The sequence below is a fragment of the Jaculus jaculus genome, chromosome 12, assembly GCF_020740685.1.
Source record: "Jaculus jaculus isolate mJacJac1 chromosome 12, mJacJac1.mat.Y.cur, whole genome shotgun sequence".
Lineage (NCBI taxonomy): Eukaryota > Metazoa > Chordata > Mammalia > Rodentia > Dipodidae > Jaculus > Jaculus jaculus.
This window is the reverse complement of record NC_059113.1, coordinates 41,277,458-41,293,874: the sequence shown is the minus strand read 5'-3', so window position 1 is coordinate 41,293,874 and position 16,417 is coordinate 41,277,458. Positions and strand designations below refer to the sequence as shown.

Here is a 16,417-nt window from a genome sequence, read left to right as displayed (position 1 = left end):
CCCAGGACCCATGTTAGCCAGATGCACAGGGGCCACATGTGTCTGGAGTTTGTTTGCAGTGGCTTGTGACCCGGTTGTGCCCATTCATTCTCCCTCCCCTCCATTCCCCTCTTTCTCTGTCAAATTAAAAAAAAAAAAAATCTAGCCCAGTGTGGTTGCTCACGCCTTTAATCCTAGCACTTGGGAGACAGAGATAGGAGGATCACTGTGAGTTGGAGGCCACCTTGAGACTACATAGTGAATTCCAGGTCAGCCTGAGCTATAGTGAGACCCTACCTTGAAAAAAATAAATAAAATAAAGTAATATAAGTCTGTCAAAAAATTGGATTTGAAATCATTAAAATTTTGTAAACTGCAGTACTCAGTGGTTAAATGCACTGGCTTGCAAAGGTCCAGGTTTGATTCCTCAGTATCCATGTAAAGCCCGATGCACAAAGTGGTGCATGTATCTGGAGTTCAGTTGCAGCAGCAGGAGGTCCTGGCACACTCATACTCACTCACTTTCCTTTTCTCTCTTTCTAAATAAACAGATAAATGAAAAATATTTATTTATTTGTTTGATAGAGAGAGAGAAAGAGGCAAATGAAGAAACAGAGAGAATGGGTGCACCAGGCCCTGTAGCCACTGCAATTGAACTTCAGATGTATGCACCACCTTGTGCATCTGGCTTTATGTGGGTACTGGGGAATCAAACCTAAGTCCTGAGGCTTACAGTCAAGCTCCTTAACTGCTGAACCATCTCTCCACCCCAGATAAATATTAAAAGACTTACACTGCTTTTCCCCAAGTGTGTGTGTGTGTGTATGTTTCTGAGGACTGAAGTCATGGTATTGTGCTACACCCCACTTCCATCCTTCCCAAGGCTTTCAGTTGCTTTTCTGCTAAGTGCCAGAAAACTAATGGCCTTGCATAAGATGAACTCACAGCTAAACAATCTCTCAGTCAACCTATTCTGTGTGATTTCTGATTTACCCCCTTTTCTTGTATCTATCTATCCCTGTGTCTGAGCTACTCAGTGGGTCTGATGGCCCACAGAATCCCTGTGTCCTGTATCCTATGCCTCCAGGTCATCATTTTCTCTCTTCTATTGTAACTGCCTCAGGAAATGTGTGGGGGATAGCCTTGCTGAGTTCTTGTAATAGTAATGATAATGCTTCTCCTCCTTTTCATCTTCTTTTTCTGTGCCATCTGGGATTGAACCTAGGACCTTACACATGCCAGGTAAGCACTCTGGCCACTGAGCTACATATCCAATCTTCCCTTTACTTTTTATTTTTTTTATTTTTATTTTTTATCATTATTTATTTATTTGAGAGCGACAGACACAGAGAGAAAGACAGATAGAGGGAGAGAGAGAGAATGGGCGCACCAGGGCTTCCAGCCTCTGCAAACGAACTCCAGACGCGTGCGCCCCCTTGTGCATCTGGCTAACGTGGGACCTGGGGAACCGAGCCTCGAACCGGGGTCCTTAGGCTTCACAGGCAAGCGCTTAACCACTAAGCCATCTTTCCAACCCTTTTTATTTTTAGACAGGGTTTCACTGGTTACCTAGGCTGCTCTTCAACTCACTCCAGCCATGGCAGGCCTTATATTTTCAATCTTTTTGCCTTAGTGTTCCAAGTAGCTGGGATTATAAGCCTGTGCCACCAGGTCTGACTAGTTTTACCTAAGACTTTCATATTCCTGCTACTGTGCTTCTGGCTGAAGGGCTGGATGATGCTTGAGGCCACCGATGTGTAGTGGCTTCTGTAAGGTTCTTCCTAGCAAGTCTCATTGGTTGATGTGTCTGTGACTGTAGCTTGGCATACATTAGCCTGATGATTTTATACAACTGGGAATGATGAATTTTATACACTTAACTCATTTTGAAGTAGAAATAAAGTGCCACACATCTTTTTCTTCCTTCATTCATGGAAGGAATTCAGATGTTAATAAAGGAAAGTGATATTTTGAAAGTAAAGAAGGAATAGTGAAGGAAAGATAATGAATAATGAGGGAAAATGAAGATTAATGAAGGAAAATCAATACAAATGGTAGTTATAACAAGATAGATTTAGATTTTGCCTTCAAGGCACTAAGAGAGCCTTAACCTTTTATTGCTCTTCATTTGTTTCTTATTGAGCAATGTCAGTAGCAGCAGAACTTTGTTCCTCATGTTGCCCCTGGTTTTTATAGCATGCTGGAAACCCTCATTTATTGGATAATATGTTTGCAGTTGAACATTTGAGCTGCACACTGATAAATATTTGTCAGTGTTCAAATGGTAGCATGTAACCAAATTTAGGAACTAATGACCATGAATGAGTTTATAATTAGTGTGTTTAGGGTTGGGCTTATAGATTTAAATGTTGTGATGATGCTTTGAGGGACACTTTGGAAAAACATTTTCAATAGAGCATTAAAGGACACATGAGGCAGGGGCGCTGGAGAGATGGTTCAGTGTTTAAAGGTACTTGCTTGCAAAGCTTGACGGCCCCAATTTGATCCCCCAGTACCCATGTAAAGCCAGACACACAAAGTGGTGCATGTTTCTGGTGTTCTATTGCAATGGCAGGAAGCCCTGGTATGCCTGTATCCATTCTCCCCCTTCTCTTTTTTTTTGTTTTTTCGAGGTAGTGTCTCACTGTGGTCCAGACTGACCTGGAATTAACTATGTAGTCTTCAGGGTGGCCTCAAACTCACGGTGATCCTCCTACCTCTGCCTCCCAAGTGCTGGGATTAAAGGCGTGCACCACCACACATGGCTTCTCGCTCTTTAAAAAGTGTGAATATTTTTTTAATTAAATATTTCATTTATTTATTTATTTGAGAGAAAGAGGGAGGGACAGGGGAGAGGGAAAGTCAGAGAGAGAGAATGGGCATGCCAGGGCCTAGAGCCACTGCAGACGAATTCCATATGCATGTACCACCTTGTGCATCTGGCTTATGTGGGTACTGGGGAATCGAACCTGGGTCCTTAGGCTTTGCAGGCAAGCACCTTAACTGTTAAGCCATCTCTCTTTTCTTTCTCTCTGCCTTTCCCTCTCAAATAAATGATGACACACACACACACACATTTTATTTTTATTTTTTTTTTTAAGGCAGAGTCTTGCTCAGGCTGACCTGGAATTCACTGTGTAGTCTCAGGGTGTCCGTGAACTCATGGCAGTCCTCCTGCCTCTGCATCCTGAGTGCTGGGACCAAAGGCTTGTGCCACCATGCCCAGCTTAGGTACTTTTTTTTTTTTTTGGTTTTTCAAGGTAGGGTCTCACTCTGGTCAAGGCTGACCTGGAATTAACTATGTCGTCTCAGGGTGGCCTCAAACTCATGGCGATCCTCCTACCTCTGCCTCCCGAGGGCTGGGATTGAAGGTGGGCACCACCATACCCAGCTAAATATAATTCTTTTTTTAAAAATTTTTATTTATTTATTTTTTATTAGCATTTTCCATGATTAAATATAATTCTTGAGTGGGCAAATGTTTTGGTATTTAATCTACCCTGATAACCAATTGATAGTTTCAGTTAGCCAGTCCAAATGGCAAGATCAAGTAATTGGATTCCAATCCCTCTGTGAATACCTTGAACCAAGATAAAGATACTGAAGTGTGGACCTAGTAATCTTGGAGTAAAGGATAGCTAAGAGAAGTTTTTGGAAATATTGAAGTAATAAATTATTGGGAATGTGGTACCTGATTTTTTGGTGATTTCACTTGGCATAAAGTGTCCCAAGTTGGGGAGTGTGTGTGTGTGTGTGTGTGTGTGTGTGTGTGTGTGTGTTCAATATTTTATTTATTTATTCATTTATTTGACAGAGAAAGAGGGTGAGAGAGAGAAAGAGAGAGAACGGATGCTCCAGGGCCTCCAGCCACCGCAAACAAACTCTAGATGTGTGCATCCTCCTGTGCATCTGGCCAATGTGGGTCCTGGGGACTAGAACCTAGGTCCTTTGGCTTTGCAGGCAAACATCTCAACCACCAAGCTATCCCTCCAGCCCTGTGTGTGTGTGTGTGTGTGTGTGTGTGTGTGTGTGTGTGTGTGTGTGTGTTTTAACAGTCTCATGTAGCCCAAGCTGGCTTTGAACTCTATATAGCTAAGATGACATTGAACTTCTGAGCCTTCTGCCTCCACCTCCTAGGGCTGGGACTATAGGTGTGTGCTATGACATCTATTAATTGCTGAGCATTGAATCCAGAGTTTTGTGAATGCTAGTCAAGACTAACTGAGCTACATTGCCAGGCCCCAAGTGGGTGTTTTTTTTTTTTTTTTTTTTCCTCAAGGTAGGGTCTTGCTCTAGTCTGGGCTGACCTGGAATTCACTATGTAGTCTCAGATTGGCCTCAAACTCATGGTGATCCTCCTACCTTTGCCTCCCAAGTGCTGGGATTAAAAGCATGTGACACCACACCTGGCTCAAGGTGTTTTGATGTAATTCTACAACAGGGAAGGGCATCTGGTAGCAACATCTCTGACATGTTTATTTCTGTCATTTGGTTCCTGAAAGACCAGTTGACCATATAAGCCTTTTGCTAGAACTCTATGTGTAGGGTGGTTCTGTGGGGTCAAGTCACTCAGAACCCAGGGCTGTTAGGGAAAGTGCCTTACCAAAGGACATGTTATTATCTTCTGTCATGACCTCATCCATAATGTTGGTTGACCCTGAGTGAGGTAGCAACATGATGTCGTGTCTGATTCTGTGCCAGTGCTAACCACTCATGTTTAACTCCTTCCAAAATGCGTCACTGCCATACTGATTCTTGTATTCTCTATTTATGTTTGTTTTTGATGTGGCACAGGCTTTCTTGATCATGGATGGTGAAGAGATACCAGATTTTTCAAGTCTAAAGGAAGAAACTGCTTATTGGAAGGAACTTTCCTTGAAGTATAAGCAAAGGTAGTGTTTAAAGGCATGCTGAAGTACATCATGTCTAGCTTTTTTTTTTTTTAATAATGCTAAATTTAGATGTTCAGATTTAGGATTGTGATTGTATAAAAAGTTAAAACATTACTTATATTTAAGAAGTATAAAATGCCAGAAATCTTTATTTTGTACAAATTGAGATAGCAGGAAATCCTAGTGCCTGTATGACTTCTGATAATTTGCCTCCTGTTAACTTATCACTAGACTGGGCTATCTTTAGCCTGCTGGGTGTGTACTGGTTCTACCTCATCATTTGCTCATTTGAAGATGCTTAAAATAGATTTTAGTTCTCTTCAGGCATTCATCATTAGTGTGTAGGGCCAGCCAAGCTTTAAGGGTATGGAACATTTGATAAAATTTGTATTTACTTAGTCTTCAATTCCTTTTATTAAATAGAATCTTCCTAAAATATTTATCTGTGTTCCTACTTTGGTTAACAGAGTTAACTAAGCCTTATCAAACCTCATTGCTCTTCCATTGTCAGCATAGCCAGTCACTCTCTCAGGCTGGTAGATAGAGATGCTGTGTATCTGGCAGGGTTCTTTATCTTGTTTTGTGTTACTAATGCTTTCACTGACTGGGGAAGTCTATGGAACCCTTTCAGAATGTTCTTTTTTTAAAAAGCTATTTTTTATTTTTATGACAGAGAGAGAGAAGAGGGGAAGAGGGAGAGAGGGAGGGGAAGAAGGAGGGGGGAGAGAATTGGTGTGCGAGGGCATCTAGCCACTGCAAATGAACTCCATATGCGTGTGCTGCTGTGTGCATTGTGGATACTGGGGCTTACGTGGGTACTGAGGAATCAAAAGTGGGTCTAGCCGGGCGTGGTGGTGCACATCTTTAATCCTAGCACTTGGGAGGCAGAGGTAAGAGGATTGTCATGAGTTCAAGGCCACCCTGAGACTGCATAGTGAATTCCAGGTCAGCCTGGGCTAGAGCGAGACCCTTCCTTGAAACCCCCCCCCCAAAAAAAAGTGGGTCCATAGGCTTTGCAGGCAATCGTCTTAACTGCTAAGCCATCTCTCCAGCCCCCAGAATGTTCTTAATTATCTAAAATTAAATAAAATGACAGAGGAAATCAATTATATTGGAAGTTATTTAAGTATTAAGTATTAAACGAGTTTGTGGCATTATTAAAACGTATTAGCGCACTAAGTGAAATAAGATGGGAGGAATGCAGTAACTATCTAATATTGAACTAGTGAGAATATGCTGACGTCTAATGTACAGAATTGATGGTAATTCCCATTTAAGTTACTTTTGTGACAATAAAGATACATCCCTCCCCTTATTAAGTTCTGTGAAGGAAGAAGCGAATGGTTTTGAACCTTTTATAAATAAAGTAATTTCTGATTTGTGAGTCTTTTATGGGATTATAAATCATTTTTATTGGATCCTGAAAAATACAAATACAGATATAAATCTGGTGCACACCTTTAACCCCAGCACTTGGGAGGCAGAGGTAGGAGGATTGCTGAGAGTTCGAGGCCACCCTGAGAATACAGGGTGAATTTCAGGTCAGCCTGAGCTAGATAGAGCAAGACCCTACCCCCCAAAACAGAAAACTTTTTATTAGGACATTAGTTTTCAGGCAAAATTTGTTGAACCAATAATACCTTGAGATGACCCTGTCCTTGCAAACTATTACTCAACTTTCCCAATTTGCTTCTGATTAGCTTCCAGGAAGCTCGGGATGAGCTAGTTGAATTCCAGGAAGGAAGCAGAGAATTAGAAGCAGAGTTGGAGGCACAATTAGTACAAGCTGAACAAAGAAACAGAGATCTGCAAGCTGATAACCAAAGACTGAAATATGAAGTGGAGACATTAAAGGTAATTTTGGCAGTAGAAGCTACTGTACTGGGTACAGTAGTGTGCTGAGATTCATTTAAAATATAAAAGAAAAAGGTGAGAAATGTAATATTTGAATAGTTTTAAAAGAATCAGAATATAGGGCTGGAGAGATGGCTTAGAGTTAAGGCACTTGCCTTCAAAGCCAAAGAACCCAGGTTTGATTCCCCAGGACCCACATAAGCCAGATGCACAAGGTGGTGCATGTGTCTGGAGTTCCTTTGCAGTGGCTAGAGGCCCTGGAACACCCATTCTCTTTCTCCCTGCCTTTCTCACTCTCTCTCAAATAAGTAAAAATAAAACATTAAAAAAATAATCAGAATATATATTGCTGGGTGTGGTGGTGCATGCCTTTAATCCCAGCACTCTGGAGGCAGAGGTAGGAGGATCATTATGTGTTCGAGGTCACCCTAAGACTACATAGTGAAATCCAGGTCAGCCTGAGCTAGAGTGAGACCTTAGCTTGAACAAACTAAAGAATCAGAATATATATATTGGTTTTATATGTATGTGTGTGTAAATATATTTATATAAATATATGTAATGTATATAAAATATATTTATATGCTAGAGTGAAACCCTACCTCAAAACAAAACAAAATGAACCTCCCTCCAAAACCCCCAAAACACTTGAATTTATTTTGTTACTGTAACCCTTTAACTTTTGAAATTTAATTTAGGTTAGAAATTTCCCTTCAAAAAGGAGTTTTCAGGAAGGAGCTAGCCTAACATGTGGTTTCTATCCCTAGTCCCCCTCCCCACCAAAAGAGGGGAAATTTTTGAAGTAAAAGGATTAATCCTTTCCTCCCCTGCTTATCATCTGCTTTATCTAAGTGCTTGGGAGTATCTCTGCTGGGAGCAGATGGGTTTTGGAAGGGTCGAAGAAGGCAGGTAAGGGGTAGGGGACTTGGCAATCTGCTTTTACTCATACCTTGGGCTGCACTCAGTTTGCAACCCAGAGGCTCCCCCATGAGGTTAAGGAAAGGTTTTACTATCTGACTTTTCAGAGACATTATTGTTAGTTTTCTGAGAGAATGGTTATTATCTACATTTTGTATGAGTAAAGGCACTTTAGAATGGATGTGTCTGTTTAGCTGTTTTTTTTTTTTTTTTTTTTTGAGGTAGGGTCTCACTCTAGTCCAGGCTGACCTGGAACTCACTATGTAGTCCAGGGTGTCCTGGAACTCACGGTGATCCACCTACCTCTGCCTCCCAAGTGTTGGGATTAAAGGCGTGTGCCACCACGCCCAGCTGTTTAGTTTTTATTTATTTATATTATTATTTTTATTAACATTTTCCATGATTATAAAAAATATCCCATGGTAATACCCCCCCCCCCCACTTTCCCCTTTGAAATTCCATTCTCCATCATATCCCCTCCCCATCTCATTCAGTCTCTCTTTTATTTTGATGTCATGATCTTTTCCTCCTCTTATGATGGTCTTGTGTAGGTAGTGTCAAGCACTATGAGGTCATGGATATCCAAGCCATTTTATATCTGGAGGGAGCACATTGTAAGGAGTCCTACCCTTCCTTTGGCTCTTACATTCTTTCCGCCACTTCTTCTGCATTAGACCCTGAGCCTTGGAAGGTGTGATCGAGATGTTACTCAGTACTCCAGTCACTTCTTTGCAGCACCATGATACCTTCTGAGTCATCCCAAGGTCACTGCCATCTGAAAAGAGAAGATTCTCTACCCAAAGTGAGAGTAGCATTAATATAAGGGTATAAATATTAAGAGAAGTGCTTACTGGGCAGTTTGATAAGTATAGAATATACATTTTTCCAGACATCAGCAGATGTTACACCCCTAGGGCTCATGACTACCCCTGTTTTAACTTTTCAGTATCAGGGATGTATTCCCTCCCATGGAGCGGGCCTCCAGTCCAGTTGGAGGGCAGTTGGTTTCTACCATGACAGAGGTGCCACTATTGTACCCATTGGCTCATTTGGCCTGGCTGGCCAATTATAAGGATTGCAGTGTCCACTGTTGAGTATCTTCACTGGTGATTTCTCTCTCTCCTATTAAACTGCATGTAGAATGGCTTCTTCCAGCTTTCTCTCAGTTGGTCTACATGGAGGAGGTTATCAGTAAAAAGTAGAGGGATATGATCAACTCAGATTATAGGCAACTTCCTACAATTTTATTTTCTTTTAACTTGGATTAAATTCTTTTTAAAAGTATTTATTATTATTATTTTTTTTTATTTTTGGTTTTTCGAGGTAGGGTTGCACTCTAGCCCAGGCTGACCTGGGATTCACTATGTAGTCTCAGGATGGCCTCCATCTCACAGTGATCTTCCTACCTCTGCCTCCCGAGTGCTGGAATTAAAGGTGTGCACCACCACACCTGGCAATAAGTATTTATTTGAAGGGGGGACACAGAGAGAGGTGGGCAGGGGGAAGAGTGTGGACATGCCAGGGCCTCCAGCCACTGCAAACAAACTTCAGACGCATGTACCACCTTGTGTATCTGGCTTATGTGGGTACTGGGGAATCAAACCTGGGTCCTTATGCTTTATAGGCAAGTGCCTTAACTGCTAAGTCATCTCTCCAGCTCCTGGGGTTAAATTTTTTTTTTTTTTCAAGGTAGGGTCTCACTCTAGCTCAGGATGACCTAGAACTCACTATGTAGTCTTAGGGTGGCCTGCAACTCAAGGCAACCCTTTTACCTCTGCCTCCCGAGTACTGGGATTAAAGGCGTGTGCCACCATGCCTGGCTAATTTGTTTTAATTTAATTTATTTATTTGCAATGAGAGAGAGAGAGATAATGGGCGTGCCCGGGCCTCAAGCCACTGCAGACGAACTCCAGATGCATGTGCCCCTTGTGTGTCTGTCTTACGTGGATCTTGGGCCTGGGTCCTTTGGCTTTGCAGGCAAATGCCTTAACCACTAAACCGTTTCTCCAGCCCCTTGGGTTAAATTCTTTATTAAAAAGATGACTAAAGCTGGGTGTGGTGGTGCAGGCCTTTAACCCTAGCACTTGGGAGGCAGAGGTAGGAGGATTGCTGTGAGTTTGAGGCCACCCTGAGACTCCATAGTGAATTCCAGGTCAGCCTGGGCTAGAGTAAGACCCTACCTTGAAAAACCAAAAGAAAAACAAAAAAGATGCCTAGCCAGGTGTGGTGGCACATGCCTTTAATCCCATCACTAGGGAGGCAGAGGTAGGAAGATCACTGTGAATTCAAGGCCTGCCTGGATCTAAAGAGTTCTAGGTCATCCTAGGCTATAGTGAGACCCTACCTTCAAAACAAAACAAAAAGATGACTGTATATTAACAACACATTCTTTCTTCTTTGTACCTATTCCTTTAGGAGAAACTAGAACATCAGTATGCACAGAGCTATAAGCAGGTCTCAGTTTTAGAAGATGATTTAAGTCAGACCCGGGCTATTAAGGAGCAGTTGCATAAGTATGTCAGAGAGTTGGAGCAGGCCAATGATGACCTGGAGAGAGCAAAAAGGTAAAGGATGGCTTGCATTTGTGAGTATAACCAGAGTTGACTGTCAGCAATTAAAATGTTCATTGTTAGGCTTCTGTACTTACCTGGATCTTAGTGACAGAACATTTTCCTGTGGCATTTCTTGTTTTCTATAGTTTGTTGAATGAAAAGGGCCCAACAAAGTCTTTATCTTCCCATGCCAACCTGGGCTACATAGTAAGTTCCAGATCAGCCTGGCTATAGAGTGAGACCTTGTCTTAAAAAACAAAATCCAAAACAGATGTGTCTCAACCCTTCATCTTCCCTGTGTATTCTCAGTACTACCACATATTCTGTAGGTTTCATCTTAAACCAGGATTCAGCACTTACCTTTTCATTTTTAGTCTTTTCAGTTTTGGTATTGACTGATTTATTCTCCTAAATCACTGCTTTCATTATAGTTTTCTAGAATATACTACAGTGGCTTGTGCCAGGTTTTCATGTCTCTTATTCGTTGTTTCTTAATCATTCCAAACTTAATTTCTTTTCCTTTATAATTATCACACAGTATATTTTTCTTTAATATGCACCAAGTGTCAAGATGCTGGGGTTGAAGATAAGAGCTAAGGTAGTCATTGTGCTTGGGGCTTATAGCTACCATTTACTATTGCAAGTGCTGTAGTAAAAAGAATTGTATAGGCTGCTCCAGGGCAAAGAGGTGGGAACAAACAGAGCACTTGTAAGAATTGGGGCAGATATTTGAGCTAAGTCTAAGTCTGCAAGGAGGAAGAGGTTTCTTTTTTTATTTGTTGGTTTTTCAAGGTAGTGTCACTCTAGCCCAGGTTGACCAGGAATTCATACAGTCTTGGGCTGGTGATCCTCCTACCTCTGCCTTTTGAGTGCTGGGAATAAAGGTGTCGCCACCACACCTGATGAGGATGAGAATTTAACCAAGTGAAGAGACAGGTGCAAAGGCAGAGAGGAAGGAGGATGGTTGAAGAATTACTAGGTCACTCTTAATCAACTGATCTAGAGACTGTGTGCCTGAATGAGATGAGAGACTGGATGGTGCTTGGACCAGGTTTTGAAGAACTCTGTGTATTATGTTTGAGTCTCTTTAAGATTTTTGTTTGTTTGTTTTGAATAAAGAGTATCAGATTGTGATTGAAGAAGACAATAATGAGAAATTGGAAGTAGAGAGATACAGGATTATTAAGGAGTAACTCAGATGACAGATAAAGAATTAAGATAGAAGAATGGGGGAAATAGGGGCTGAAGACTAAAGAAGAAAACTATTGGAGAGACATTTTGGAAGTTGACAGGAACTGATAAAATTGGAGTTAGCATTCAGAATTCTAACATAAGGTTAGAGAATTTTATTTCTATAATATATAGCTTAGCCTGACAGGGCCACAGAGTAGGTGCATGCAAATTTTGGTTGAATGGGATGAGATCATTCTGTGGGGTCAGGCTGGCTGGTCAGGAAAGGCAGAAGATTAACTATTTCCTTTTGTACTATCTGTTCATGTTATTTATTTAATTCATGGACTTTTTTTTTTTTAAAGGGCAACAATAGTTTCATTGGAAGACTTTGAACAAAGGCTAAATCAAGCCATTGAACGAAATGCATTTTTAGAAAGTGAACTTGATGAAAAGGAATCTTTGTTGGTCTCTGTACAGAGGTTAAAGGATGAAGCAAGAGGTAAGGTTTATAATTTAGAGAATATTTCTCCATTGATTTGTTATCAAAAACCAGAGTAAGGTCAAAGAGCAACCTTTTCGGTGGTGCTGGGGATCAAGTGCAGGGCAGGTAAGCTATTCTCTCAGATCTGTTTCTTTTCAGGTACTTTTTGCTTTTGATTTTCAAGGTAGGGTCTCACTGTAGCCTAGGCTGACCTAGAATTCACTATGTAGTTTCAGGGTGGCCTTAGACTCTGCCTGTTGAGTGATGGGTAAATTTATTTTTAATTTAATTTATTATTTGCAATTAGGAGAGATAGGTAGGTAGGGAGAGAGAGAATGAATGGATGCACCAGGGCCTCTAGCCACTGCAAATGAACTCTAGATGCATGTGCCTTAGATCTGGCTTTATGTGGGTACTGGGGATTCGAACTTGGGCCATCAGGCTTGCAAGCAAATGCCTTAACCACTAAGCCATCTCTCCAGCCCCAAGCTCTAGTTTTACTTAAAAAAAATTTTTTTTTGTTCATTTTTATTTGTTTATTTGAGAGCGACAGAGAGATTGAGAATGGGCGTGCTAGGGCCTACAGCCACTGCAAACAAAAAGCATGCACCCCCTTCTTCATCTGGCTAACGTGGGTCCTGGGGAATGGAGTCTCGAGCCAAGGTTTGATTCCCTAGCACCCACGTAAGCCAGCTGTACAAGGTGGCACATGCATGTGGAGTTGGCTTGAAGTGGCTGGAGGCTCTGGTGCGTGCATTTTCTCTCTCTTGCAAATAAAAATTTAAACGAACAAACAAACACCTCCAAACAACAACAAGAACCCAATTAAATTGGATGGGTAGATGGCTTAGTGGAAAAAATACTTTGCCATGTATATATTATTACCTGGGTTTGGACCCTTAGAACCTTGTAAATCTGGACAGTGCAGTGTAAGTACCTATGAATTCCACTTTGCATACCGCAAGGAGGGAGTGAGATAGAATCCCCCACAAATTCACAGGCTAGCTTGCTTGGTGAACACAGTGGTGAACAATGAGAGACTGTGCCCCAAATAATGTGGATGGCGAGGACTGAAGTGAAGTTGTCCTCTGACTTTTGCATGTGGGTCAAATCATATGGTCACCTACACTCTCACACACGAACATTCACGTACACACATATCCCCACCCACCCACCAAACACTTAGCGGGAAACTACAGTGCTCTCCCCTCAAACAAAATAAAACACCTAAAAAAAAAACCTAAACCTGAATAGATGTTCCATCAACATTTCCAGTTTCTTTATCTGTTCCTCCATGGGTGGGCATTTGGGTTGCTTGCATCTGTTGGGTCTTGGGAAAAAAGGCTGTTACAAATATCTCTTTCCCAGAAGTGAGATAATTTTGTATCAGTTTATAACATAAGAAAATAGTTTGTAAAATAGTTGAATAATTTTCTTTTTCTTTTTCTTTTTTTTTTTTTTTGGGGTTTTTTGAGGTAGGGTCTCACTCTAGCCCAGGCTGACCTGGAATTCACTATGTAGTCTCAGGGTGGCCTCGAACTCAAGTCAATCCTCCTACTTATGCCTCTCAAGTGCTGGGATTAAAGGCGTGCGCCACCACACCCGGCTTAGTTGCATAATTTTAAAAGCAAGCATTAATTAAAAAATCACTATTGGAAAAAAATTTTATAGTGGTAGTTAAAAAAATATCCACCTGGGCTGAAGAGATGGCTTAGCAGTTAAGGTGCTTGCCTGTGAAGCCTAAGGACCCAGGTTCGATTCTCTAGATCCCATGTAAGCCAGATGCACACTGTGGTACATGTATTTGGAATTGGTTTGCAGTGGCTAGAGGTCCTTTTTTTTTCTCTTTGTCTAATAAATAAATACATAAAAAGTTAAAAAAATTCACCCACTTTAAATTATAAAAATTGACTTCATTGATTTTACAATAACCTCTAAACTATATCCTTTCAAAATGGGAAAGCAAGAGCCACGCATGGTGGAGCACGCCTTTAATCCCAGCACTTGGGAGGCAGAGGTAGGAAGATTGCTGTGAGTTTGAGGCCAGCTTGAGAGTGCATAGTGAATTCCAGGTCAGTCTAGGCTAGAGCAAAACCCTGCCTCAAAAAAAAAACAAAACAAAAAACAAAAAAAAACAAGCTGGGTGTGGTGGCTCACGCCTTTAATCCTAGCACTCTGGAGGCAGGGATAGGAGGACCACTGTGAATTCAAGGCCACCCTGAGACTACAGAGTGAATTCTAGGTCAGCCTGGGCTAGAGTGAGACCTTACCCTGAAGAACAAAAAAAAAAAAAGGGAAAGCAAATGAATTGACAAAGAATATTTTGTGTCATTTAGGCACACTGTGAGTTCTATTCTGGAAACTTATTTTTGCATTTCGGCATGGTAACTGCTGTCTGAGGTTTTTAAAAATTTTAAATTCTGGGCTGGAGAGCTGGCTGATTGGTTAAGGTGCTTGCCTGCAATACCTAAGGATTGAAGTTCAGTTGCCCAGTACCCATGTAAAGCCAAAGGTACAAGGTGGTGCATGCATCTAGAGTTTGTGTGCAGTGGCTGGAGGCCCTGGTGTGTCCATTCTCTCTGTATCTACTTTTTTCTGTCTCTCAAATGAATAAATAAAATATTAAAAGAATAAAAATTAAGGTCTAAGAATTCATTTATACTGTATAGTTGTCATTTTTATTCTCTTACTTCTGTTTAATAATGGGAATTATTAAATAGGAAATATGTTTTGGAGAAATAGTACTTTAGGATGTTTTTGTTGTTGTTGTTGAGACAGGGGCTGAAGAGATGGCTTAGCAGTTAAGGCGCTTGCCTGCGAAGCCAAAAGACCATGGTTTGATTCCCCAGGACTCATGTAAGCCAGATGTTACAGTGTGTCACATGCATCTGGAGTTCATTTGCAGTGGCTGGAGGCCCTGGTGTACCCATTCTCTTTTTCTCTGCCTCTCTCTCAAGTAAATAAATAAAAATAAAATATAAAAAAAGGGCTGGAAAGATGTCTTAGTGGTTAAGCACTTGCCTGTGAAGTCTAAGGACCCCGGTACGAGGCTCAATTCCCCAGGACCCATGTTAGCCAGCTGCACAAGTGGCCACACACATCTGGAGTTTGTTTGCAGTGGTTGGAGGCCCTGGCGTGCCCATTCTCTCTCTTTCTCTCTCTCTCTCTTTCTGCCTGTTTCTCTGTCAGTCTCAAATAAATAAATAAAAATGAACAAAAAAATTAAAATATAAAAAAATAATTTAATTGAGACAGGGTTTCAGGTAGTCCAGGCCATCTTGAATTTACAGTGTAGCCAGGATGGCCTTGAACATCCTTGTGTTCCTTCACTTCCCAAGTGCATCACCATGCCTGGCTAGGAAGAACATCTTCATAACATTTCCAGGTGACTTTGTTTATTGTTCCTTCCATTCAGTATTGCTGCCTTTGTTTGCAATGTTTTACAGATTTAAGGCAAGAGCTAGCAGTTCGGGAACGACAACAGGAAGTGACCCGAAAGTCAGCTCCCAGTTCTCCAACTCTAGACTGTGAGAAGATGGATTCTGCTGTCCAAGCCTCCCTCTCCTTGCCAGCAACTCCTGTTGGCAAAGGAACAGAAAATAGTTTCCCTTCACCAAAAGGTTTGTTAGGTCTCTTTTCTTTGGGCCTATGTTAGGTTAGGGTTTGCTGATGTAGCAGGGGATGCTAAGGAATAAACCATAACTGCAGTTTCAGAGTTTGCCTTTAGTGCTGTGTGAAGCAAGGCAGGGGTTATTTTCATAGGTCATTCATATGTAGTGCCTGCATTTAGTCAAGAGCAATTTAAGATTTTAAAAAGTTGAGGGCTAAAAAGAAGACTTCTTAAACTGGGCGTGGTGGCCCACGCCTTTAATCCCAGCATTTGGGAGGCAGAGGTAGGCCACCCTGAGATTACATAGCGAATTCCAGGTTAGCCTGGGCTAGAGTGAGACCTTACCTCGGGGGGGGGGGGGGAAATTCCTTCTTTCTTTGAGTTTTTTAAATTAATTAAAAAATTCTTTATTAATACACAATAAAAGCTTTGGTTAAGACTCTCCCTCCTGTGTCTCATCTCCCTATCCCCTTCACCCTGCTTCTACCCTCCAGACTTCCCTCTCCCCATATTCCCCCTTTGACTTTCATATCACTTAAGATTTGCAGTCATTTTGGAGCCACTAGATAGAACTTGAGAGTATAATCCCAAAACTGTCAATTCCAATTTGTTTCAGCGGTTGGCAGACCATATTTCAGCTACCTCCATGCTCTCGCTTCTTCCATTTTAAGCCGAAGCTGTCCTCCTGCCCCTCTTAAAATATAGGCTTTCTTCTTGCAGTGTGATATGAGAAGACTTTTGGTCTGGGCAGTTAGGGCAGTGAGCTCTTCGTATATGTGCCACTAGCCACATGATACTATTTAAACTTATATTAATTTATTCTTCTTCTTCTTCTTCTTCTTCTTATTTTTTTGAGGTAGGGTCTCACTCTAGCTCAGGCTGTCCTGTAATTCACTATGTAGTCTCAGGGTGGCCTTGAACTCACCATGATCCTCCTACCTCTGCTTCCCAAGTACTG

The 16,417-nt window shown here is 41.5% G+C and overlaps 1 protein-coding gene across 3 annotated transcripts in view; it reads left to right on the top strand.

Annotated features, from left to right (window-relative positions):
- Nucleotides 1-16,417, top strand: part of Ndel1 (nudE neurodevelopment protein 1 like 1) — a 49,730-nt gene that overhangs the window by 7,541 nt on the left and 25,772 nt on the right. For 2 of the 3 annotated variants that reach the window (XM_004663149.2, XM_004663150.2), the window contains exons 2-6: nt 4,774-4,871; nt 6,572-6,725; nt 10,059-10,207; nt 11,731-11,867; nt 15,296-15,469. In XM_004663149.2, coding sequence (XP_004663206.1) covers nt 4,786-4,871; nt 6,572-6,725; nt 10,059-10,207; nt 11,731-11,867; nt 15,296-15,469 — 700 coding nt within the window. In that variant the 5' untranslated portion in view covers nt 4,774-4,785. Of the gene's footprint in view, nt 1-1,204; nt 1,222-4,773; nt 4,872-6,571; nt 6,726-10,058; nt 10,208-11,730; nt 11,868-15,295; nt 15,470-16,417 lie in introns of all 3 variants that reach the window. The other variant, XM_045131800.1, reaches the window with a different exon arrangement.